This window comes from Erinaceus europaeus, chromosome 5, assembly GCF_950295315.1.
Source record: "Erinaceus europaeus chromosome 5, mEriEur2.1, whole genome shotgun sequence".
In the NCBI taxonomy this organism is placed as follows: Eukaryota; Metazoa; Chordata; class Mammalia; order Eulipotyphla; family Erinaceidae; genus Erinaceus; species Erinaceus europaeus.
Window position 1 is genome coordinate 130412954 of NC_080166.1, and position 27377 is coordinate 130440330.

The following is a 27377-nucleotide window of genomic DNA, read 5'->3' on the forward strand; positions in this document are numbered from 1 at the left end:
ATTCTGTCAATAATCCTTGTCTCCTATCCAGAATTGAGCAAAATGCTTTGTTTCAGATCACACTGAATTTCATCAAGTCAAATTCCAGAAAATAGGTTTATAAATCAGGGTTGATCATCACATAAACTTCAAAGAGCTCTGTTCTTTAATAAAGATCATCTCCGGAATGATGTCAGAGTATACACCACCCAAACTCATCAAAAGAAACAGGTTTGAGATCGACTGAAGTAACACTCAACCAATTCGAAGAAAATCTTATGGATTTTTCACTACACCACAGAGGTAACATAATATAGAATTTTTTCTTATATATCCTTATATCCTTTCTTATATGCCAAAGGATAATAATAGATTACATGTAAAATTATATTAACTGAAAGTCAGGACCCATAGAGAAAAAACTAGCACTATTACTACAACTAATAATACAAGAGCAAGAAGTAGAGACATATTCAAGTCATAGAACCTTACATGGTCAGTAAAAATGGAGCCCCAGATTTAGCTCTCAACATCCTGGCAGCCAAAGCAAAACAAACAAACAAACAAAATATAAAAGGGTTCGACTTTATTATTTCATTCTGTCAACAAGCTTTTATTTTATTGGAGGCAACCTGAGTGTCTGCAACACTCCTGAGTTGTTATGGGTACATGGCCACACATCTTCCAAACATGTCATCCCAGGAGTTGGGCGGTAGCGCCGTGGATTAAGCACACATGGCGTAAAGCGCAAGGACCACCATAAGGATCCAAACATGTCATCCCACCATGCCCACCACCACCACCATGGTGCCTTTGTCCCTCTCTCACAGTCCCTTGGAACAAAAACATATCTCCATCCTCATAACTTCCTCCCAGCTTTGCCCCCTTGGCAAGCTAAGATGTGTAGTCAGCAACATGACTTAAACGTACTTGAGGGGGTCAGGCAGTAGCGCAGTGTGTTAAGCTCAGGTGGCGCAAAGCACAAGGATCGGTGTAAGGATCCCAGTCTGAGCCCCCAGCTCCTTACCTGCAGGGGGGTCGCTTCACAAGTGGTGAAGCAGGTCTGCAGGTGTCTGTCTTTATCTCCCCCTCTGTCTTCCCCTCCTCTCTCCATTTCTCTCTGTCCTATCCACAACAACAGTGACATCGATGACAGCAATAATAATAATAACCACAACAACAATAAAACAGATCCAAGTAATAGGAGGTTATACATCAGATCATCAGGTCAGAGCTTCTCTCACACAGGGGACCACTCTTACCTCCCCCTCCCCCCATTGGGATGATACCAGGAGGACATGTCAGTAGGAGAACTTGCCTCAGACGATACTGAGAGCTCCTTCCTGTTCTCCCATGAGCCTCATTCTCCCTTGGTCCTCACCTTGGCTAACACCTCATGGTACAGAATTTCTCCTGTGTTCTGTGCTGCTAGCTAGGAGCCAGTCACAGATGGATGAGGAGACAAACAAGAATGAAGCACGAGATGAGTGGTTGAGAAAGTTTTATATATATGTGAATACTACTCAGCTATTAAGAATGACGAAGTCACCTTCTTCACCTCATCTTGGATGGAGCCTGAAGGAGTCACATTATGGAAGACAAGGATGAATATGGGATGTTCTCATTCATAGACAGAAGCTGAGAAATAAGAACAGAAGAGGAAACACAAAGTCAAACTTGGGCTGGCTTTGGTGAACCGCACCAAAGTAAAGGGTTCTGAAGGGGATGGGCAATGCTCTCAGGTCCTGGTGGAAGATGGAGGAAGAGGACTAGGCTGGGGGTGAGAGTGCTTTTTAGAAAACAGAAAAATTTTACACATGTACCAGCAACTGTATTTACTATAAAATAAAGAAGAAACACCAAGTTTCACTGGAGAGATTTGTAAACTGTCCTATGGAGGGCACTTTGCAAAGAATGTGCAAGAAACAGACAACCACTTCAGACCTGGTATTCACATTCAGGTGACTCACCAAATCACTGACGCCCGCTGAAGAATGGTGAAGCTGAACCCCCTTTTTTTCTTCTTCTAACTGACCCCTAGCTCCTCCTTCCTCCAGGGTTATCACTGGGGCTCGTGCCCGCACCAAGAACCCACTGCTCCTGGAGGCCATTTTTTTCCCTTTTTGTTGCTTTTGTTTATCACCATTGTTGTTATGATTATAGTTATAGCTGTCATTGTTGTTGAATAGGACAGAGAAATGGAGAGAGGAGCTGAAGTCAGAGAAGGGGAGAGAAAGACACCTGCAGACCTGCTTCACTACCTGTGAAGCGACCTCTCTGCAGGTGGGGAGCTGGGGGCTCGAACTGGGATCCTTACACCTGTCCTTGCACTTCTCGCTATGTGTGCTTAACCCACTGCACTATGGCACGGCCCCCATCCAAGGTGAACTATGGACAGTTTTCATGTAGTTTATCTCCAAGGTGAACTATGGACAGTTTTCATGTAGTTGACATAAATGCAGTGACAGCCACTCCAATGCAGATGGTAAGTTCTTTCATCACCACATGTAATGACACATTTCAGGACATAATGGGACAAGCCCTGAAGCAAAGTATACATCTGAAGACATCAAGCAACATGACCCCATCCCTCTCCCTATTGTCTGACTGACATACACTCATGAAGTGTTTGATTAACTGTCTTCTGTGCCAGGTTATCCTTCATCTCTTGCCTACTCATCAGTGATTCCTGTTCCATTTATTGAAGGTTTACCTCACCCACAAGGGCGTGAAGTGCAGAAGGAAACCAAGACTTGTTAGACTTGTTTATCTCTGAATCGACACCCGCTGGACATTGCTCAATAAATACTTGCAAAAGGGGCCTGGGTGGCGATGCACCAGCTTGAGCACACATGTTACCATGTGCAGGGACCCAGATTCCAAGACCTGACCTCCACCTGCAGGGGGAGCTTTGCAAGTGGCGAAGCAGTGCTGTGGGTGTCTCTCTGTCTCCCTCCCTGCCAGTCCCTTCCCTCTCGATTCCGGGCTCTCTCTATCCTATGGCTTTTCATCGCCAAGGTGAACTACGGACAGTTCTCATGCAATTGACATAAATGCAATGACAACTGATGGAGTTCTATGCAATAAATTCTATTCAATAAGTAGTAATAAAAAATACTTTGGAAAGTTCTCATTAGCAAAAGCAAAGGCATGTAAATGGGAGCTATTTAACTCCATATAAGCATTGCATATTTAACTCCATATAAGCATTACATATTTAACTCCACATAACCATTGCATAAGGACACACAGACACATGCTGCATGCTGCAGACTGTTTGGAAGACACACATGTACAGTAACATTTGCACGGGTGGTTTCTTATATATTCTAATCAGTCTCAACGGGAAATATCAATGACACAATTCTCTCCATTTCACAAATATCAGAAAAGAGAACTGAAAACATGCTTTACCAGTAAGACAGACCTATCTCATTAAAGCCACTGTAGCCTAGCTCTTGCCTGCTAAGTCCCAGGTCTTCGAGATCCATGCATTTAAACCCTGGGGGGCACTGGTAGCCTTCTTCCAGCTCAGGTGAGCAGTGTGTGTCTGGGATAGCTAAACTATTCCAGGTGACATTTCTGCAAACAACACACAAAAAGGTTAGTTTCAGTCACAGTGAACACTGATTACAATGAATAATAAACATACTCTGAATTACCATCTTCTCTCTGGGAACACAGATTGCAGATTTTCCATTCATTTATAGTGTTCATAACATTCCTGAAGGAATAAACATCTTCAAGTGATACCGACTCTCCACACACCCTTGCCCCACTTCAATGGCTCTTCATAAAAATAGTGAAGCCCAAATTCAGTGGGGAAGCAATTGCAGAAGCCCAGACCTCCCACCTTCTGCATCCCACAATGACCCTGGGTCCATACTCCCAGAGGGTTAAAGAACAGGAAAGTTATCAGGGGAGGGGATGGGATACGGGGTTCTGGTGGTGGGAATTGTGTGGAATTTTGCCCCTCTTATTCTATGGCCTTATCAGTGTTTCCATTTTATTAATAAAAGTTAAAAAACAAAAAAAACAAACAAAAACAAACAGTGAAACCCAATACCAGAAGGGTTTTTGTCCAGGAGGGAGGTGTGAAGTTTTTGTTGAAACAGTACTAGAGGAAAAACATGGCAAGAGGCGGGAATTCCAGGCTCCCAAATTTCCAGGTTAACCTCCAACCCAGGGATTTTAAAAAAACAGCCACAAAAGTGGAGACTAGAATGTTTTGTGGGAAGACCCTCTCCTCAGTATCATACACTATAAACTCAACTAAATTTTCTTCAAAGTACAAAGGACTGGAGTGCAGAGTTATGTTTCTCTGGGTACTTGACCTTGTACTATTTCAGTAGCGTTATCCTTGCTATTTATTTATTTATTTAGTCATTAAAGACCAAGACCCAGATGAACAAAAGAGGAGTTCTATAGACTTTAGTTTTTCTCCTTCTTTTTTTTTTTTTGCAGGTTTTATTTATTTATTTTAATTTTTATTAGTGTTTTCATAATGATAGACAAGATTGTGGGATAAGAGGGGTACAATTTCACACAATTCCCATCACCAGAGTTCTGTATCCCATCCCCCCTCCCACTGGCTGTTTCCCTATTATTTATCCCTCTGGGAGTATGGATTCAGAGATCATTATGGGGAGCAGAAGGTGAGAGGTCTGGCTTCTGTAATTGCTTCTCTGCTGGGCATGGGGGTTGACAGGTTGACCCATATCTCCAGCATCTTTCTTTCTTTCTTTTTTATTGATTTAATTATGATCTACGTTTGTTAACTTGTCTGGGAAATCCTTACTAATAGCAAAATCTCAACCAAACTCTGGACACAATTTTACTTCTCCACAGCTAAGTAACATTAAACAAGGACAGGCATTTTCTATGGGGGATACAAATATTCTGACTTCATAAATGACAGCTGAACTTATTTCTGTGATGGTTAGACAGAAATTGGACAAATAAGATGAGACTGACGGAATGCAGGATATTGGCTGGGAAGGGGTCAGGAGAGGATTTAGCGAAAGCTCTAGGAACAGGAAAGTCTTCTCCGCAGGTGGTGATAACATCCTTTTTTTCAATTTTTTCCAGATGACAAGCTGGAGATTAAGCTGCTGTAGGAGGATTTCGGTATGTAATGACTTTCTGGGTAGTCAGGAAGGGTCAGTTCTGGATCAACGATTATAGAGTCTCATTCAGGGTTGGCTTTTGAAATGGATCCCAAATAGCTGTTATCTGAGGCAATTCAGGTGGGCAGTGCAGAGGCTAAAGTGTGAGCTAAATGATCCCAAACATCTTCCAAACCCGCTAGTCCATTACAGTCACTCCTACTCTATGATTTCCTAAATAAGGACCGATTATGGGATAACCTAGTCGTCTCTGTATAAAGGTGAATCCAAACTGAGACAGACTTTGTGGGCCATGTGTCTTTATTCTGTTGGCTGTTTCCTTCCCATTATGCAACATGATTTCTCTAGAGTCTGAGCTAACTGAGCAACCTGAGAGGACCACGTACACATACCAACATCACCTCTAAATCCACTACTAACGCCATCGCCTCCACTGACATCACCTCCAACACTAACCCCACCTACAGGGCTTTGAATCTCACCATCACCATCACTGCTAACTCCAGTTCCATCACTGCCATCACATCCACCAGTATCATCTCCACCAGCATCATCTCCACCAGCATCACCTCCACCACCACCATCTCCACCACCACCATCTCCACCAACACCATCTCGACCAGCACCATCTCCACCAGCATCATCTCCACTAGTATCACCTCCACCACCATCATCTCTGCCAGCATCATTTCCAACACCACCATCTCCACCAGCACCATCTCCACCAGCACCATCTCCACCAGCATCATCTCCACCACCACCATCTCTACCACCATCATCTCTGCCAGCACCATCTCCACCAGCATCATCTCCACCACCACCATCTCTACCACCACCATCTTCACTAGTATCACCTCCACCACCATCATCTCTGCCAGCACCATCTCCACCAGCATCATCTCCACCACCAGCATCTCTACCTCCACCATCTCTACCACCACCACCATCTCCACCAGCATCATCTCCACCACCACCATCTCCACCATCACCATCTCTACCAGCATCATCTCCACCAGTATCACCTCCACCACCATCATCTCTGCCAGCATCGTCTCCACCAACATCACCTCCACCACCACAATCGCCACCACCAGTATCTCCACCAGCATCACCTCCAACATCATCTCCCCCAGCATCACCTCCACCACCACCATCTCCACAAGCATCACCCACACCAGCATTAACTCCACCACCACCATCTCCACCAGCATCACCTCCACCACCATCATGTCCACCAGCATCATCTCCACCATCATCATCTCTACCACCATCACCTCCAATTAGCCATCACCATGTTCTCATCTCCACCATCATCACCACCTCCCATTCTATGACCACCACTTCTACCACTGCCATGACAGCTACCAAAGTCACCACGCCACCACCGATATCACTACCTCCAACTCCCTCACCACCATCACCTTCATCTCTATAATCAGGACCACCACCACCACGTCTGGCGATAGTTTGCCCGGTTCTATTCAAGTCAGAAACAAAGCTTGAAAAGCCCTACCCACACCTGAGACACCTTGTTTACCCCTCCAGGATTCTGCTGGCTGAAATAGCACTGAGATGTCTATGCACCTCATCTTTCCTTACGTGTTTCAATATCTGTTTCCTGTAGTCACAATGTCAACTGCTCCTCTGGACCTCACAAGCAAATCCCAAAGTTGTGGAAATTACCCCTTGTTTATGCCAAGAAGAAAAGACAATATTATAGATAGGTATGCCACTAATTTCTCATTTCACATTTTTATAGGCCAAATGATCTACTTTTGCTTACATGCAATCTAACAGTCTAAATTGGTGCATACACATTAGATCAAAGTGCTGATAAAGGGGGGAGACTTCAGAGTTTCAGAGTAATGCTTCCTGGGTCTTACCCCCAACCTGGGCCTTTTCCTGTTTGTGTAGTCTGAATAGAGCTATACAAGTTGCTATGTTCAGTTTCCTCAATGAGTGAAGCAGGAAAAAATTAAAAGCAAAGCTCAGATGTGTATACGCTAGGGCCTAGAAGTCCCAGGTTCAACCCCTGGCATAATCAGAGACCACAGCTGATGGAAATAAACAAACAGATCACAGAATTTATAAAGGGGCTGATAGATGGCTCAGTCCATAAAGCTTACATTTCACCCTATGTGAAGATCCAGGTTCAAGCCCCAGATCAGCACAATAGAGCACTCTGTCTGCATGGTGGAAGCTTTACAAGAAATAGAGCGATACTATGGTAACTCTTCTCCTCTCCCTGTCCATCTCTCTCTCTATCACTCATATTCTATCTTGGGTGCAGGGGTAGAGGGGAGGAATGGCACCAGCAGTGGTAGAATCACACCACCTGAAGCTCCAGTAAATATAAATAAGCAAAAGGGGGATCGGGCAGTGGCGTGGCGGGTTAAGCACACATGGCAAGAAACACAAGGACTGGCGTAAGGATCCTGGTTCAATCCCCCGGCTCCCCACCTGCAGGAGTGGGGATCACATCCCCAGTAGTGAAGCAGGTCTACAGGTGTCTATCTTTCTCTGCCCCTCTCTGTCTCTGTCCTATCCAACAATAACATCAACAAAAATAACCATGACAATGATAAAACAGCAAGGGCACCAAAAGGGGAAAAAAAAAAATAGCCTCTAGGAGCAGTGGATTCATGGTGCAGGCACCGAGCCCCAGCAATAACCCTGGATGCAAAAAAAGAAAAAAAGTAGAAAAGAAAGAAAGAAGGAAAAGCACAGTTGTGTGTCTAAGAAGTGACAGAAAGCAAGCAATCCCTTCGGCAACACCAAGCAGGCTGCAAGTACCCAGTAAATATTTGCCGTCACTTATTATTACTTACTGCAATAATCACATGCGGCACAAGTCTCAGCATGTTAGAACACAACCATGAAACACTGTCGAAGGGACGGAAGGCATGGGGGCTGGGCGGCGGCGCACTTGCTTAAGCACACAAAGTGCAAAGACCAGCTCAAGGATCAGGTCCGAGCCCCTGGTTTCCCATCTAAAAGGTGGTGGCTTCACAAGCAAGTGATGAAGCAGGTCTGCAGTTGTCTGTCTTTCCCTCTCCCCTCTATCTCCCCCTCATCTCTCAATTGCTCTCTGTCCTATCCAATAAAATGGATTCTTATGCCAGTCCCTGCGCTTTGCGCTAGGTGCGCTTTGCGCTAGGTGCGCTTAACCCGCTGCGCTACCACCTGACTCCCATAATTGCCTTTTTAAAATGAACATAAAGGCTATGAGAATATACACTTATCAGTTTAATTTGAATTTTAACCAAAGGACCACTTAGCTCTCATATAGGTGGCGGGGACTGAACCCTGGGCCTCTCAAAAGTGAGTCCTGTGCACTAGCGCTGTGCATCTCCCTGCCTCTCAGTTTCACTTTCAAAGATCACAAGAATCCTGGAGATTTCACTGTGATTATTAATGTTATCTCCTTGCTCCTTCTCTCTCAGATATCCAGGAGAGAGAAAGTGGCCCTCTGGAATGAATGGAGTAGCATTCTTGTTCCTGCCAGAGAAATCCTAAACTCAGGTCATTATTATCCCTCTCATAATAAATTTCTACTTAAGCTTAAGTGGATTTCAAGAACTGCATTTCTCAGAATTTTGGGTAAAAGTATCTACTTGTGATTTCCCAGATTCAATTTTCCAGCTCATTTTCATCACCTCCAGTTCACTTCAGTTGCTCTTACTTATTTCCATGAGCTAACTTGAACTGGGGGGTGGGTGGGTGGGTATTTATCTTTTGTGACCTCTCAGCAGTGTTCTGCATAGTTCTTCTGAGGTGTGCTAGACCACTGAATGCCCCCATAAAGAAGTCTAACATCTAATCTCTGGAAACCATGAGCATACTGTTATGTGACCCAAAGAGAATGGAATTCATGGATGAGAACAAGATTAAATATCTTGAGTTGGAGAGATTATCTTGGGCTCTGTAGATATGTACAATCTGCTCATATAAATTGGGGTGGGGTGGGGAGTGAGGAGCACTATGACAGGAGGGCACAAAGAAATTTGGCTCACTAGCCTGAAAGATGCAATTTCGTCCATACTTCTTCTTTTCCATCTTGCCCTATCACTTTCTATTTATTACTCAGGCTGGTCTTTGAGTTGTTTTTCTTTTCATTTCCTCTTTCTCTCTCTCTCTCCCTCTTTCTCTCTCTCTGTGTGTGTCTGTCTGTCTGTCTCTCTCTTTCTTAATGAGAGCACTACTAAACTCTGGTTTCTGGTGGTGCTGGGAATTGAACTGGAGATCTATGGTGACTCGGGCATGAAAGTCTTTCTGCATAACCACTATGCTATCTCCCTAGCCTCTCTCTTTTTTCCATGAGCTTCTCTTGCCATGCCCTGAAGACCACTTTCAAGGCCTCTGTTCTGTTTCACCCTTGTTTCTTTTGAGATTCTTAGAGCTACATATCCAGGGGCCTACTATACCTCTCCACTTGGCCATCCCACAAGGACATCCAACCTTACAGACCCCCCTTTTAACTCCAACCCTTTGCTAACATCCCCTTTCAAAACCACAAGCACCATGGCATCACCACCCAAAGTGTTAAACAAGCTTGAACCCTGGAGACACCTTGATACCTTCTTACCTTTCAACTCTCTCAACTTGTCAGCATGTTTCCTTAACTATTCTCCTGAATAATCTTTGGAGTGTCTCAGCTCTCTGCCTCTCCATCTCTAATTTGCACCATTATCTAATCCTCCTAACCAGTGATCCCACATCCATTTCTAACCTTCTGATTGGATACAGAGTGTAAGAAGAAATTTCTAGTAATCATCACCCATCCGTAAGTCTGGCAAATCCTTGATGAGAAGGATGACATCTTGAATCTTCTGGTTCCTCCCCCTTCTCTCCAGTGTCTAATATCCAACTACCTTGTCCTTTTTGTCCTACCTTGGTCTGGCTCATCTTATGTAGGGACTTTTTTTTTTTTTTGAAGACTCCAGGATTGAGCGTGACTATATAATAGATTCGGTTTCCCCGCTGTTACTTTTCAGAGCACCCTCACTTTTCATTGTTGAAACGTGGGGCGTTAACTATTCATGGGTTGTCTTCCCAACTCAACTCAAATGCTCCTGGTATAATTGCCAGCCCCACTGAGTCCCTGGCAGATGGCAGACTGTGATGGTGAAATCTCTGGGTCACCTCGGGTAGATTTTAGTGCCCAGCTGTGGGCTCAAACTCTAGTCCAGATGATGCTGTGACAGTAGTTGTTAGATGCAATGAAATCTGAAAGCAGTAGAGTTGAGGCAAAGCAAACTGGCCTCCACAATGTGAATCTCTTAATCTTAGTTGAAGGTCAGAAGAGAAAAGACCAAGGTCCTATGAAGAGGGAGGCACCCTGTCTTCAGAGGGTCTTAGGAATCTCCAGCTTGCTGGCCTGCCCTGAAGGTTTCCTTCTTGCTGACCTCCGCAATCATACCACTCCTTCAAATACACCTCCTTCCAGGGCCAGGCAGTGACAGTGGCAGCCTGTTAAGTGGATGCATTACCGTGTTCAAGGACTCGGACATCCTCATTCCTCATCTGTAGGGGAGAAGCTTCACTAGCAGTAAAGCAGGTCTGCAGGTGTCTTTCTCTCTTCCTCTCCATCTCTCTTTTTCTCTCCCTATCTCCCCCTTGTCTCTCAATTTCTCTCTATCCTAGCCAATAAAATAGGGAAAGACAAATGGCCACCAGGAACAGTGGATTCATAGTGTGGGCACAGAGCCCCAGCAATAACTCTGGAGGGGGGCAAAAATATGATATACATTATTTTCTGAATAAATAATTGACGGTCTTTTCACTGTTACCTAAATCTATCTATTTAATTACTTTATTATTTACTTAATTTTATTTAATGATGACTTATTTCTTCTAGATTGATTTATTTATTTAATCTAGGAAGGCACTGACACTGTCAACCTCATGTTTTTAGGGAAATTTTCAGTGTGTTATCTAAACATTAGCATGGAAGTTCAATATTTTAAATTGCTGGGTTTTATCATTTCTGTGTTTCAAAGTGAGAACTAGAAACCCTTGAAGTAGTTGATTATTCCTCAAAAGACTTCAATTACCTTCTGGGCATATGTTTTTTTTTTCTTTTCTTAATTCTGAAAAAGATATTCTATTGACAAATAACCTTATGGAGGAGTTTGAGATCTAATAATATGAACTCTCAGCTTGTTGTTGACTTGTTTATAACATCTCCAAACAATATCACAGTGCTAAAGAGTTCTATGGTTGGATTGATCAATACTCAATAGCAAGGTCTGGGTGGTCATATACCCAGTAGAACACATGTTATCATCCAATGAGGACCCAGGTTCAAGTCCCAGGTGCCCACCTGCAGGATGGGCAGTTCACAAGTGTTTTTTTAAGATGTCAATAATGGGGATTTACATAATTTTGTTTGTGTTGTTTTTTTTTCCTTGAAGTACTAAAGATAAACAGGAAAATATTGTATTCCTCCAAAGCCAAACTTGACCCATTTGTTACGAAAAAGATGTCAAGCTACAATGCATTTTTGAAGTTTGTATTCAGTGAGGTAAGGGTTAGTCTTGCAGAAAAAAGAAGTAAACCTCACCACACACACACACACACACACACACACACACACACACACACACAGGCAGCTGATAACAAGACCTTTCTTTTGCTCTGTTTCATTTTTGTTTTTGTTTGGGGGAGGGTGCTTAGTTACCTAGGCTCTCACTGGGCCTCTGTGTCTGAATGGTTCTACTAGGAAAAAGAGGGAGAGGGAGAGGGAGAGGGAGAGGGAGAGAGAGAAAAACAGAGAGAGAGAGAGACAGAAAGAGAGAGACAGAGAGAGAGAGAGAGAAAGACTGACTCTCATGAACCTTCCCCCTTGCAGGTGAGACCCAGGAGCTTGAACCCAGGTAACGTTAGGGGTTAGCATGTGCACTGTTGCAGGTGAGCCAACCCCAAGGCCCTACACCACTCATGGGAAGAGCAATCTGCAGGCCAGGAGGTGGCACACTTGGCAGAGCAGACACGTTACAATGTGCAAGGACCCAGGTTCAAGCCCCTGGTCCCCATGTGCTCATGGGACCCTTCATGTGTAGTGAAATAGCACTGCAGGTGTCTCTCTTTCTCCCTCTATATCTCCCTTTCCTACTCAATTTCCCTGTCTCTATCAAATAAATAAGTCAATAAGTAGAAATATAAATGCTAATAAAAGAGCAGCCTGTTATTCACTGTATCACCAAAGCTTCCTTTCTCCCTGAATGTCCTAAGAAGTCATACCTAAGGGCACACTTCTACTTAAACCCATAGAGGAAGTGAACCACATACACACAGACACAGTCTTTGCACATCAAGGAGCAGTCAGAGTGGCCTTTGCTATCTTGGATGGTGATTTTTCTTGCCCAAGGGGCCGAATGTAAATTTGAGGGTCTCATTCCAGATGAGAATGCCTCTGCATTCAGAGGCTGGTTCCTAGTGCTAAACTGACAGGGAGTCTGCCCTGACCCTGTCTGGCCTTTCAGGGGATGATTCCAGATCACCTGCTGGCTTCCTTTGCACTGGTATTTTGCTTCCTGTCTCAGGATTAGTGCAGATCTCTGGAGGCCTGCCTCATTCACATGCTGGATGCTTTGGAAAACTAATCCCACCCTGGAATGGGCAGACAGAAAACTACATATTGATCTCTGGAAACTTTTAATTGCTCTGTCGGGACTTTCAGAAGGAAGACAAGATAAATGATCCAAGGCAGGAAATAGAAATATAGACACCATACTTCTTTTTACAAACAAGTAAATCATGGATATTTTTCTAAGAAATTATGAAACTAATTGCCCTTACTGTGAAACTGAGAGTATCTTGTTACACTCTTCACTCTTGCTCTGTTTTTTTTTCTTTCTTTTAAATAGCTAGAGAGGGGGGCTGGGTGGTGGCTCACTTGGTTAAGTGTATGTATTACCATGCCCTGAGACCCAGGTTCGAGCCCCCAGTCCCCACCAGAAGAGGTAAGCTTCACAAGTTGTGAAGCGGTGCTGTAGGAATCTCTCCTGCTCTGCCTCCTGGGATATTCCTCTCAGTTTCTCCCTATTCTGTCAAAGAACATAGTTTTGTTTTTATGTTTGATTTATTTATTTATGATGGGATAGAGACAGAGAAATTGAGAGGGGAAAAGGAGATACAGGGAGAGATACCTGCAGTCCTGCTTCATCACTCCTGAAGCTCTCCCCCTGTAGGTGGGGACCAGGGGCTTGAACCCAGGTCCTTGCGTACTGTAATGTGTGCTTAACCAGGTGTGTCACCACCTTGCACCATAAATAAAGTTTTTAAAAAATAGCTAGATAGGCAAAATCATCAATAATTGAATATATCATGCATCAAAATAGCAAGTTCTGTATTGTGAATTACAATTGAAATTCCTTATATTAGGAAAGGAGAAACTCAATCTAAACGGCCGAGAGTAACTAGCTTTCGCCCAGAGGCTAAAGATTCATACTTTTTAATAATAAAAAATACTGGTGGGGCTGGGTGTTGGTGCACCTGGTTGAGCGCATAATGCTCAAGGACCCAGGTTTGAGCCCCTCATCCCCACCTGCAGGGGGGGAAAGCTTTGCAAGTGTGAAGCAGTGTCGCAGGTGTCTCTCTGTCTCTGTCCCTCTCTATCAACCCCTTCCCTCTGGATTTCTGGCTGTCTATATCCAATAAATAAATAAAGATAATAAAAATTAAAAATTCTGGGCGGATTAATGATTTAAAGTCAAGAGTGAATACAGTTGTTGGTACATGTGTAAAATATTCTCACCCCCAGCCTAGGTCCCCCTGCACCATCATGCCCAGGACCTGAGCTTCCCACCCCACCCCCCCATGACCCCTGAGTCTTTTACTTGGGTGCAAGACACCAAAGCCAGTCCAAACTCTGCTTTGTGTTTCCCCTATTGAGAAACAAGGACATTTCTCAACTTCTGTCCGTCAGTGAGATCATCCCATATTCATCCTTCTCTTTCTGGTTTATCCCCAAAACTATTAAATGGAGGAGACTTATCTTAATCAATTGTGTTGGGGAAATTGGATTGAAATGCACAGAAGAATCAAGATGTGCCTTGTATGAAATCAAGGAGATGCTGTTCTACTCTTTAATATGTCTTGGGGGAGTTTCAACATATGGCAAAGTTTTTCAATCAGAATCCTGGCTGATTCTGAGAGACTTGGTCCTGTCAATAAATATAATTCTATGGACATTATGGGAAGCCTGCATATCTACAATGTTCCCTAGGTGACTTTTGTTGCCACAGAGATCCACTGCATGTGGGATTAAGCAATGCCGGCCATCTTGGCTTGTATCAGCAAGGAAGAAGGCAGTCTGGGTGGGTAGGGATCTCAAAGTCCTCTCCCATGTTATTTCTACAGAAGCAGTTGCAGTCTACACTGTTTGCAAGAGCTCAAGTTGACTGGATTTTGCATTGTTATGTTCACACAGTAAGTGTGGTAGAAAGTCCGCTGTCTGGGAAATCCAGGCCATCATCTTCATGAGGGTCTGAGAGGGTTGATCCCGATCCCCCTCCTCACAGGAGGGGCAATGGACAGATCCTCACTCAACCTCATGACCATAAGATGGATGGACTTTTCCAGACCGGGAACTTCCTTGCACATGCTTCCTCATTCCCTTTGAACAAAGGCCATAAATTGCCATATATGGCCAACTGAAACCCACCACAAATATCCTGGTTTTGCCTAACTTTCCCCTTTCCCCCTGCCCTGAGGTGCTCATGATTCACCTTTAGAGAGGAGCCTGCCTATGCATGGTGAGATCATGCCAGACCTTATACGGTAACTTCCCAGCAATGATCAAACATCTGATAGGTCAAGACTTAACCCTGTATTGTATGTGTGGTTGAATGATTATCTTAACCTTTTCCTAACCCTTGTTTGTACCCCCAAATAAACGAGTTGTCTCTCTGAAGCTTCTCCCGGAGGACATAGTGATTCATCTCTGAACACTCACCCTTGTCAGCAGCGTCCCCAAGACCCCTGGAGTGGCCTGTCTCCCCACCTCCTCCATGGTTGCTGGCTAATGCACAGAGGAGATTTGGCCCTCACAGGTAAGTCCAAGAATTCTAGTGCATCATCCCAGATCCAGGTTCTAAAACGAGGACCTTCAACCACGTGCTCATCCACCCCACTGACACTGGGAACTATTGCCTCAGCATAGGAGATAGTTTCTCCTCGTAACTGTCCTCAGCACTTTATGTAAGTAATCTGGACACACATACACTGAAGATCATTGTGTATAGTGACCAGATTCCACAGGGATATTTAAAACCATCGAAGTTGGTGTTGATCCAGCAGAGAAGCAATTACAGAAGCTAGACCTCCCACCTTCTTCTGCACCCCATAAAGATCTTTGCTCCATACTCCCAGAGGGATAAAGAATAGGGAAGCTTCCAATGGAGAGAATGGGACATAGAACTCTGGTGGTAGAAACAGTATGGAATTGTACCCCCCCTTATCCCATAATCTTACCAATCATTGCTAAATCATTAATAAAAACAAAAAAATAAATAAATAAAAATTTAAGGAAAAAGAATCAAATTGAAAGTACATAAGAATTGCTGCTAACCTCTGTTTTTGTATGGGACCTATGCACTCATGCTGAGCAACTTCAAGTGTTTGTTTACTAAGTATTTCAGTCTCTGGAATAGCTTTTCATTAGGAGACAAAGCCCCGAACGCATGTCCCTCCTTGCTCAGGAATGATAATAACGTGTCAACTAAGTGTCCTCTTCTCTATTTCACCTACCAACTCATTTTCACATGCCCCTGCCCCCTTTAGCTTCAGGGACATTCAGCTGCCTCAGTGGTTGGAGCTGCTTTGCTTCCTCAAATCCCAGGGCTTGTTCTATAACTGCAGTAAATCACACCCTGGTCTTTCTCAGAGGAGACACACTAAAGTTTGACTGTTTACACTGCTCAGGACATACATAACTCAGGTTCCATTTGGGTTCTACCTAGTTTAAAATAAATCAGTTTGGGTTTCCACCAGGACTCTTTACCTGCACAAAGAACCTACTGCTCCCAGAAATATTTCCCCCCTTTCTTTTATTTGAAGGACAGAGAAAAATCGATGGGGTCAGGCACTGGTGCACCTGGGTAAGCATGTATCATACTATCCGCAAGGTCCCCGGCAAGGAACTGGGTTGGAACCCCCACTCCCCACATGCAGTGGGGACACTTCATGAGCAAGGAAGCAGGTCTGCAGGTGTCTATCTTTTCTCTCTTCCTATCTCCTCTACCTTCTCAATTTGTCTGTCCTATTGAGTAAAAAAAAAAAAATTAAAAAGGAAAAAATGGCCACCAGGAGTGGTGGATCTGTAGTGCCAGTGCAGAGCCCCACTGACTGGAGACCAGAAAGGAAAAGAAAGAAATTGAGAGGAGAGGGAGTGATAGAGAGGGAGAGGCAGGCACCTGTAGCACAGTTTCTTTTCTCAGTCTTCTTCTTCTTCTTCTTCTTCTTCTTCTTCTTCTTCTTCTTCTTCTTCTTCTTCTTCTTCTTCTTCTTCTTCTTCTTCTTCCCCTTCCCCTTCCCCTTCCCCTCCTTCTTCTCCTCCTCCTCCTCCTCCTCCTCCTCCTCCTTCTTCTCCTTCTTTTTGTTTTGCCTCCAGGGTTATTGCTGGGTCTTTGGTGCCTGCACTATGAATCCACTGCTCCTAGTGGCTACTTTTTCCCTTTTGTTATTTTTTTATCGTTGTTGTAGTTATTATTATTGCTGTCATTGTTGTTGGATAGGACAGAGAGAAATCGCAGGAGGGGGGGAAGAAAAAGAGATGGGAAGAAAGACAGACACCTGCAGACCTGCTTCACCATGTGTGAAGTGACCCCCCTTCAGGTGGGGAGCCAGGGGCTCAAACCAGGATCCTTAAGCTGGTCCTTGCACTTTGCACCATGTGCACTTAACCCGCTGTGCTACCGCAGTCCCCCAAGCATTGTTTCACTGCTTGTGAAGCTACCCCCTCTCTCCTCTCTCTCTCTCTCTCTCTCACACACACACACACATACACACACACACACACACACACACACACACACACACACACACACACACACACACAGGTGGGGACCAGGGGGTTGAACATGGATCCTTACACATGCTAACATATGTGCTCAACTGGGTGTGCAACTGCCCAATGCCCTGATTTTTTTTATTATATACATATTGACCCTCCAGTGGAAAAATCACACTACTGAAAATTGTTAGTCTGTGTCTGAGTGCTAGCTCAATAGAGCACGCATGTTACCATGCACAAGGACCCCAGTTCAAGCCCCCAGGCCCCATCTGTAGGGGGAAAGCTTCATAGGCAGTAAAACAACACTGCAGCATCTCTCTCCCTCTCTATGGCCCTTCCCCTCTCAATTTCTCTCTGTCTCTAGCAACAACAACAACAAAACCACCAGGAATGGTGGATCTGTCAAGCAGGCACTCAGCCCCAGCCAAAACCCTGGTGGCAACAAAAAAAAAAAAAAAAGAGAAAGAAAACTGTTAGTCTGAGCACATAACTGTCATGTGTCTAGGTAGGGGCTATTTCCTCAAGTAATAAATTTTAAAAGTACCAATGGAAAAAAATGGAGGCTAAAATACAGGTATTTGCATAGAAAGACACTGGCAGATGTCATGTATTGGACTGCTGGAAAAAGTCATCAAGCATTTTTGCATAGAAGAGTACATCAGGGCTTCAACAATATCCACATATATGTGGACATATATGAAAGACAGGGCATGCAGAAATTCACCCATCACTGCTACCTCTCAAATAAATGGACTCCATATAGGGCTTATTAATGCTGGATATAACCTTCAGAATACAGAGATCTATTTCCTGCTTTGGTTTTCAAAGTGTATGCTTTCTTTTTTTAAATTTTTATTATCTTTATTTATTGGATAGAGACAGAAAATGAGAGGGAAATGGGAAATAGAGAGGAAGAAAGACAGAAACCCCTGAAGCCCTGCTTCACCACTCCTAAAGCTTTGCCCCAGCCGGTGGGGAGCCGGGGGGATCGAATCTAGATCCCTGCACAGGTCCCTGCACTTCATACCAGGTGCACTTAACCTGGTTGCTCCAATGCCCAGCCCCCTTTTCTTAATATTTTATTTATTGGATAGAGTCAGAGAGAAACTGAGAGGGAATGGAGAGATACACAGAGAGACAGAGAGACACTTGCAGCGCTGTTTCACTACCTGTGAAGCTTCCCCCTCTTCAGGTGGGGCCCAGGGACTTGAACCCAGGTCCTTGAGCATGGTAACATACATGGTCTACTAGCTGTGCCACTGCCCAGCCCCAACTATTTTACTCTTCACCGAAGGCCTTTATGTCTTAGTGCAAAGCACCGTCCAGACCTGGGGCAGGCAGGGTACTTAGGGAAAGCTTCCGGAGTCAGGAAGGCAGAAGGCCTTCCTGCCCTTCTACCCAGCCTGCAGTGCATTTGACGCCAATGTCCTGCTGACTAGAAGGAGGTCAGCCCTGCAGGCTACATGAACAAGTCTCCGAGTTGTTGCCTCTGACTTGCTTTCTAATATGACAGAAACGGAAGCCCAAGCTTCCTGTGAGAACACAGCCTCATTCCCATCCAGAATCTTCCTCCAAGCTGCACCTAGCAACTCAGCTGTCTTCCTCCCACCTGAGGTCCTTTTCATCTCCACGCTCATTCATTCATGGAACAATCTCAACATAGTCGACAGCCCACGTGCACTTGGGGAAAAAGAAAGAGAAGAATCTACCTACGGACTTTCCTCCACATATCTTCATCCTCACCCACACAGCCAACAACTTACTTCCTGCTTCCTTTAAGCCTCCCACTGAGTGTGTGAGAATTCACTGCTTTCCTAAGTTCTTTCCATGGATTTACATATATATATATATATATATATATTTTTTTTTTTAACCCCTTCCCTCTCGTCACATTTAGCAACTTGCATTTCTTCCTCTCTTCTCCGTTTCCTCTTCTTTATCCATAGCTTGTGATGTCATCAGTGTCTACACAGATGATAAGCCATGCCTTTAGTAAACAGGAAACACGTATCCACTATGTGCTGGGAAGTTACAGGAAAACCAAACTCCATCTGTCTTCCTTGTGTGTTCTCAAGGCCCTCCCAGTGGAATTGAAAAACATGGGGGGTGGGAGTTGGGGTAGAGTGGGTGGGGTGAAAATACTGAGTTGCTGGAGAAGTTATGATGCATTTATGTACAGAAAACTACAGAAGCCTTCCCATCTAAATTTTACAGGCATCTATTGCAAGGAAGACTAAAAGAAACTTAGCCAATGGGACTACATGAAACTGAGAAGCTTCTGCACAGCAAAAGAAACCACGAGCCAAACAAAGAGACCCCTCACAGAATGGGAGAAGTTCTTCACATGCAGACAAGAGGCTAATAACCGAAATACATAAAGAGCTCGCCAAACTCAACAGCAAAAACAACAACAACAAAAATGACACTATCCTAAAATGGTGGAAGGGTATGAAAAGAAAAAAAAATTGACAAATTGTATGAGATATAAAAGATGAAAAATGCTCCAAATCATTGATTATCAGAGATATGCAAAGGAAGACAACAATGAGATACCACTTCACTCCTATGAGAATGGCAGACATCAGAAAAGGGAGCAGCAATAAATGCTGGAGAGGTTTGGGGTCAAAGGAACCTTCCTGCACTGCTAGTGGGAATGTCAATTGGCCCAACCCCTGTGGAGAGCAGTCTGGAGAACTCTCAGAAGGCTAGAAGTGGATCTGCCCAATGACCCTGCAATTCCTCTCCTGGAGATATATCCTAAGGAACCCAACACACCCATCCAAAAAGATCTGTGTACAACTATGTTCACAGCAGCACAATTTGTAATAGCCCAAACCTGGAAGCAACCCAGGTGTCCAACAACAGATGAGTGGCTGAGTAATGGAATACTACTCAGCTATTAAAAATGCTGAATTCAACTTCTTCACCTCATCTGGAATGGAGCTTGAAAGAACTATGTTAAATGACATAGGCCAGAAAGAGAGAGATGAATATGGGATGATACCACTCACAGACAGATGTTGAAAAGTAAGAACAGAAAGGAAAGCACAAAGTAGAACGTGGACTGGGTTGGTGTATTGCACAAAAGTAAAGGACTCTGGGAGGTGGAGAGGGGGCTTTCAGGTCCTGGTGCATGGTGGTGGTGGAGGACCTAGGCTGAAGGTGAGAATGTTTTACAGAAAATTGAGAAATTTGACACATGGACTAACAGCCGTATTTACTGTAAACTGTTCCTCCTCCTCAATTCAAACAATAACATAAAGAAAACATGTCATGACTTTTCCAAGAAGCCAATGGTCCCAGAGTTCTAGTTCTGGTAAGATGGGTTAAGGACACCTGTACCTTCCACCATATACAACTCACCCCACTGGAGAAAAAGTACTGTCTATAAATGCCTATGTGAAGACAATATATTTGCACATGTAAGGGAGAACTAAAAATGAGAGAACAGGAGGGAGGTGGACAAGGGAACAAAGTGATGCGATGAAGAGGTGACTAAACCCACAGGAGCCAGGATCTTAGTTTTCACTTCCCCCAAGGGAACAGACTCTCAGGATGCCATCCCATCCTGCTCTGCTACACTGAGGAGGAATTCTTTTTTAAAAATGTTTATTTATTCATTTTCCCTTTTTGTTGCCCTTATTGTTTTAATTATTGTAGTTATTATTCTTGCTGTTATTGATGTTGTCTTTGTTGGATAGCACAGAAAGAAATGGAGAAAGGAAGGGAAGACAGAGAGAGGGAGAGAAAGATAGACACCTGCAGACCTGCTTCACCACTTGTGAAGCAACTCCCCTGCAGGTGGGGAGCCGGGGGCTTGAACCAGGATCCTTACGCCGGTCTTTGTGCTTTGCACCACCTGAGCTTAACCCACTGCGCTACCACCTGACTCCCACTGAGGAGGATTTCTAAATGTAGACCTTGCATTTGCTCCATCATCTTTCCCATGGAGTTATGCTTTCAGTCTGGCATCTCTTTAAAAAAAAAAAAATCCAACAAAGCATTGTTAAAGAAGCACAGAATAGGGCAGGGGAGATAGCATAATGCTTACGCAAAGAGACTCGCATGCCTGAGGCTTCAAAGTCCCAGGTTCAATCCCCTGCACCACCATAAGCCAGTGCTGAGCAGTGCTCTGGTTAAAAATAAATAAATAAATAAATTACAATAAAAAGAAGTACAGACTATGGAAGAGAATGCATATTCAAATATTCACATACATTCTTTTTAATTTAGACACAAGTTTTTCGCATGTCAATTACAGAAACATCCTTGTGGGATCAGGCAGTGGTGCACCTGACCTGGTTAGATGCCCACTACAGTACACAAGGACCCGGGTTCAAGCCCCTGGCCCCCAACTGCAGGGGGGAAAACTTCACAAGTGGTGAAGCAGGGCTGCAGGTGTCTCTCTGTCTTTCTCCCTTTCTATCTCTCCAATTCCTTTCAATTCCTCTCTGTCTCTATCCAATAATAAATAAATCAATCATATATATTTTTAAAAAAACATTCTTGTTAATCCCCCCAATTAAAATGCAAGTAGTGGGAAAACTTACCCTGGTTTTGTGTCATTTACCACACAGTGATATGTAAATGTTCCAAACATCTGAACTCCCAGAATTCCATAAAGAAGTAGAAAGAAAAGTAGAAAGATTGAAACACTCCATATTTGTTCTCCTGATCGCCTGGAAATCGGGGGGTTGTAGATAAAAAGGGTGGTTAAAATAAGTAAAACCTTTATATATTTTATTTGATAGGACAGAGAGAAATTCAGAGGGGGAGGGGAGACACAGAGGGAGAGAGACAGAGAGACACCTGTAAACTTGGTTCACTACTTGTGAAGCTTCCCTCCAGCACGTGGAGACCAGGGTCTTGAACTCGGGTCCTCGTGCATGGTAACTAACATGTGCGCTCAACCAGGTGTGCCAGTGTCCATCCCCCAACGAGATAAGACTAAACATAAACTCTGTGTCCATGAAAACAGGGCTTACTTTAAGATGTTTGTGATTCTGGTCCTTGGCAGTTCGAATCGGAAGTAAATCCTGAATGCGCGGATCATAATCAGGGGCCTTGGGATCCTCAGCATGCCCCAAGGTGACATCTGGTCAATGATGTCAGCGATTTCAAACACCTGTGAGTTCAGAGAAGTTCACATACTTTCAGAGGCCCCCTTCACGCTGCTAAGATCACAGTCTCCACAGAGAACACCAGGAAATGCCAAACAATAAACTTGGCCCTCCCTGTCTTGTCTTCCACTGACATTAATGTTCTCTTTTCTAAATCATTTGTTTATTAGACAGAGACAGGGAGAAGGTTAGAGGGGGAGGGGAAGATAGAGAGGAAAAGACACAGAGACACCTGCAGACCTGCTTCACCAATAGTGCAGCTTCTCCTCCTGTAAGTGGGGACCAGGGACTTGAACCTGAGTCCTTGGGCACAGTAATGTGAATGTTTAACCAGGTGTGCCACTGCCTGGGGCCCAGTTTTTAAAATATTTAAAAATACATATAGTTCTCATTTCTCATAGTGAGGCATTTGTATTTGCTCTTTGGAATCTTAAGTTAACTACTATGTAGAATATAGCTAGAGACTAAAATCTGAATTCTGAAATTTTCAAAATTTTGAAAACTGAAGTTTGAATTTCAAATTTTGAAATCTCAGCAATAGCTTCCTCATCATTTTGATGAATATATATTTTTATATTTATTTATTATTTTCCCTCTCGTTGCCCTTGTTGTTTTTTAATTGTTGTTGTAGTTACTATTGTTGTTATTGATGTTGTCGTTAGGTAGAACAGAGAGAAATGGAGAGAGAAGGGGAAGACAGAGAGGGAGAGAGACCTGCTTCACCACCTGTGAAGAGACTCCCCTGCAAGTGGGGAGCCGGGGGCTCAAACCGGGATCCTTATGCGGGACCTTGCGCTTCACACCACCTGCACTTAACCCACTATGCTACAGCCCTACTCCCACTGAATATATTCTTACACAGGTTTAATAATAATTACTTTTCTAAAAGAAAAATTTTAATTTCTGATTGAGAAAATTCCACAAATGTGATTGTGATTAAAGTGGTAGATGATCTTTTTTTAAAAAATAAATAAAATAGTATAGGTTGTCAAACCTAAGTAAATAAGTAATAAAAATCAACACTTAAAATAACATAATCTTGCAGCAAAGTAAACTATCATACTTTGGTAGGTATATATATGTTTGAATCATTTCTACTTAGATATTCAATGCAAACTAATACTCATTTTGGAAAACATCCCCCTTAGTAACTTAAAAGTGTTTAATTACCTGTAATACCAATGAAACCCAAAGGCAAAAGACCATAAATCCATCAAAAACACACCAGCGGTCTTTCACATAGGAAGTGTCCCCCTAAAAATAAAGTTCATAAAACATTATCAGGCAAAAATGAACATTTCCAGTACATTCTGTGGAAGAAATCATCTGGTGTTAATTCAGGAAAAACTAACCACAACTTGTATATTTCTCCCTGAAGAATACTTGGAATGGAATACTGCCAGTGTCCTCAATGACATTCTATATTAAGGTCACCAGCTACACAATACAAATAATTGTAAAACTTTGAATGAATAATTTTTAATTTTGTAAGATAAAAAATGATGCTATTTTTACTAGTTCTGGAATAAGAAAATAAAAACAAATACTGAATCACATCACATAGTCAGATACTTAATCTGATCCAATGCATCTAATCCTACATATATGACTATTGATTTGCTAAGATATTTAGGTATCACTAAGTATCTCTAGATACTAAGTGCTGTAGTTATTTAGGTATTTAGACATTAAATGTATTTGCCACCTCTGATCAGACCAAATTAGAAAATAAATAGGGACAGAATTTATTTATTTTTTATTTACTTATTTATTTTTAATATTTATTTATTTATTATTGGATAGAGACAGAGAGAAATTGAGAGGGGGAGATAGAGAGGGAGAGAGACAGAGAGAGACACCTGCAGCCCTGCTTCACCACTCGTGAAGCTTTCCCCCTGCAGATGGGGAACCGGGGGCTTGAACCTGGGTCCTTACATACTGTGATGTGTGCACTTAACCAGGTGTGCCATCTCCTGGCACAAACTCAACTTTGTAAAGTCAAGTTGCTTTCTTGGATAATCACCCACTTTGCATGAAGAGTTCGTGCCAGGGCATGCGTGTTCTCTGTCTCTCTCTCTGTCTCTCAATCTCTCTCTCTCTCTCTCTCACACACACACACACACACACACACACACACAGAGGCATATGCACACACACAAGCACACACACACATGTAGAGCAAATAGCTCAGGGTTATCAGCTGTCTTTGAAACCTCACGGAACATCTTCTCCAACAACTATGATCTACCCTGTACATGGCAGTTAGCTGAACATATAAATTAATCACAAACTACAGATAAAATGATACAAAATTGAATTTTCTCTGAGTCTAATTCTGATTCACACCCAAAAAGATAATGGATTACATAGGATACAAATTAATTAATGATGTGTCTTGAAGTACTTTTGAAACACATTTCTTTATTTGTTCTTTTGTTCATTCATTCATTCATTCATTCATGGTATAGAATAGTTCTTTTTTCATTTATTATTGGATAGAGACAGAGAAAACTTGAGGAGAGATAGATAGAGAGGGAGAGAGACAGAGACACCTGTAGCCCTGCTTCACCACTCGTGAAGCTTTCCCCCTGCAAATGGAGACCAGGGGCTTGAACCTAGGTCCTTGCACACTGTAATGTGTGAGCTTAACCAGGTGCACCACCACCTGGACCCCAGAGCAATTCTTTGCTGTATCAAGTCAGTAGTGATACATGAGAGACCAGAACAAAAACCCCTACCCTTATGTAACTTTCACTGCCAGTTAACAAAAGGTGTTAAAACGTGTGTTCTATTTTATGCCCATAAATGTTAGGGGGAGAAAGTTGTATTTTTTTCCCCAAATTGACACACTTTAGACATGTTCCTGACTTGCATCTAGGCAAAAAGATAAAAAGCTACAGATAGCACTTGGTTTTCAGTTTAAGAGCTAGATATAATCTATGATTGTTTGAAAGATGTCATGAATCACCTCCCAAAAGTGAAAATGAATTTTATGAAACTCAGCAGAGAATTATTTTTAAATTAGAGAACAAAAGACACATTTCAGCAGGAAAAGAGAGAGAGAGTGTGTGTGTTTTAGGTCTGTGACTACACAGGTGTGCAAATGTAATGAGTTTCTATGACTTAGAACATTATGAACATTATGAACTGTCTGTTATCCCCAGTGGCTTCCCAAATCTGTAACCTGCCTCTTCTTCTTCTTCTTCTTCTAGCGTTTGCCCTTCTTCCGTAGCCAGTCAACAGCGTCAGGTTGAGCCTGATGTAAAGTTTCGAGACCTCCTTTGAATCTGGAGAGGTGGCAGTCGTTGACTATGTGGGTCATAGCCTGTCTGGAGCCGCAGGGGCAGTTCGGGTCGTCTCTGGCTCCCCAGCGATGGAACATAGCGGCGCACCGGCCATGGCCTGTTCGATAGCGATGGAGGAGGGCTCGATTATAACGTGCTAGGTCAAAGCCGGGTTGACGCTTGCAGGGGTCTGTGATGAGGTGTTTGTTCTTGACCTCAGCTGACTGCCAGCTCTGTTTCCAAGAGACTGGAACAGAGAACCTGCCTCTAACATACATGAACACACAGTGGAACTCAAGAAGCCCTCACACCTCAAACAGGAAAGAAAGGCTTGAGCTTTATCTATGCCACAGAGAAACCCAGAGCACAGTGTTCTTCTGCTATGGACAGAAAGCCTGTGTCTGAGCGCTGAGGGGATGAGCTATTTGAGAACCATCTGTCAGTTTCCACAAAACATAAACACCGAGAAGACACCCATCAATTCACCTTCTCAGTGAGGAACTGAAATTGCCCAGCCAGGATTTAACGAGCTGGGAAACCAAATGTGTTTACCTGGAGATGCTCAGAGGAATATATTTCTTGCAGGTACAAAATGTTGCAGGAGCTGCTTATAGCTTCATGAACACATGATTTATTGTTCCGAGTTTCCAGGGCTCATCTGTCACTGAGCCTGGGCCTTATTTGGCATTACTTCCGGAGTGCTCACAGGGGATGAGCCCCCTTTACCTAGCTCCACTGCCAGACGAAAAATAGACAACTGAGCACTGTCTATAAGTGTGGAGTCTGAAGCCTACAGGAATTTCTACCAACATCAGGGTCAGCCAGATGGTCTCTCTTTCATGCCTAGTGAAGGGGTCTGGAGATTTGAATTGTCTTTCAACCAGGAACTACTTGGGAAGCAATTAGAGACAAATTGAGAACGCTGGGGTTGGCACCTTCACCTTCAAGTTCTGAAAACTTGATGGAAGCTGCAGAATTCTGAAAATAGACACAACTCACAGGAGTACAGTGGTAGCCTACTGTTACCTTTATTTGTATTTCTCAGACAATCGATGACTTGGAGAATTTTTTTTTCCATATGTCTGTTAGACTTTTGGATCTCTTCTTTGGTGAATATTCTGTTCCTTATCTGCACCTCATTTTTGGATGGGGTCATTTTTTTTTCTTGTTGCTGAGTTTGGTAAGCACTTTATATATTTTTTGTTTCTATATATTAATATATTTTATATATTTTGTTTGATGTATGGTATATAAAGATCTTCTCCCATTCTCTAAGGAGTCTCTTTGTTTGTGTGGTAGATTCATTTGCTGTGCAGAAGTTACCCTATGAACCAGCAATTCCTCTCTTGGGGATATATCCTAAGAAATTAAACACACCCATCCAGAAAGAGCTGTGTATATCTATGTTCATAGCATCATAATTTGTAATAGCCAAAGCCTGGAAGCAACCCAGGTGTCCAATAACAGATGAGTGGCTGAGAAACTCATGGTATATTTACACAATGGAATACTACTCAGCTATTAAAAACAGTGAATTCACGTGGTTCACCTTGTCTTGGATGGACTTTGAAGGAATCATGTTTAATGAGATCAGCCAGAAAGAGAAGGAGGAATGTAGGATGATCCCATTCTAGGACATAAGTTGATAAACAAGATCCGAAGGGGAAGCACAAAGTAGAACCTGGACTGGTAGGTGTGTTGCGGTGGAGGAGGAGGACCTAGGCTGGGGGTGAGAGTGTTTTGTTGAAAACTGAGGGGTTTTATACATGTACCAACCACTGTATTTACTACAGAACATTAACCTCCCAATAAAAAAGTAACATAAAATAAGATAAAAGCAGACACAATCCTC

At 43.2% G+C, this 27377-nt stretch overlaps 1 protein-coding gene across 1 annotated transcript in view; it reads right to left on the reverse strand.

Annotated features, from left to right (window-relative positions):
• NALCN (sodium leak channel, non-selective) overlaps positions 1-27377 on the reverse strand; it is a 349157-nt gene that overhangs the window by 284200 nt on the left and 37580 nt on the right. Inside the window, exons 4-7 of the mRNA XM_060191812.1 lie at positions 23412-23495; positions 22107-22246; positions 21672-21800; positions 3407-3561 (exon numbers count right to left, since the gene is read on the reverse strand). Coding sequence (XP_060047795.1) covers positions 3407-3561; positions 21672-21800; positions 22107-22246; positions 23412-23495 — 508 coding nt within the window. The remainder of the gene's footprint in view (positions 1-3406; positions 3562-21671; positions 21801-22106; positions 22247-23411; positions 23496-27377) is intronic.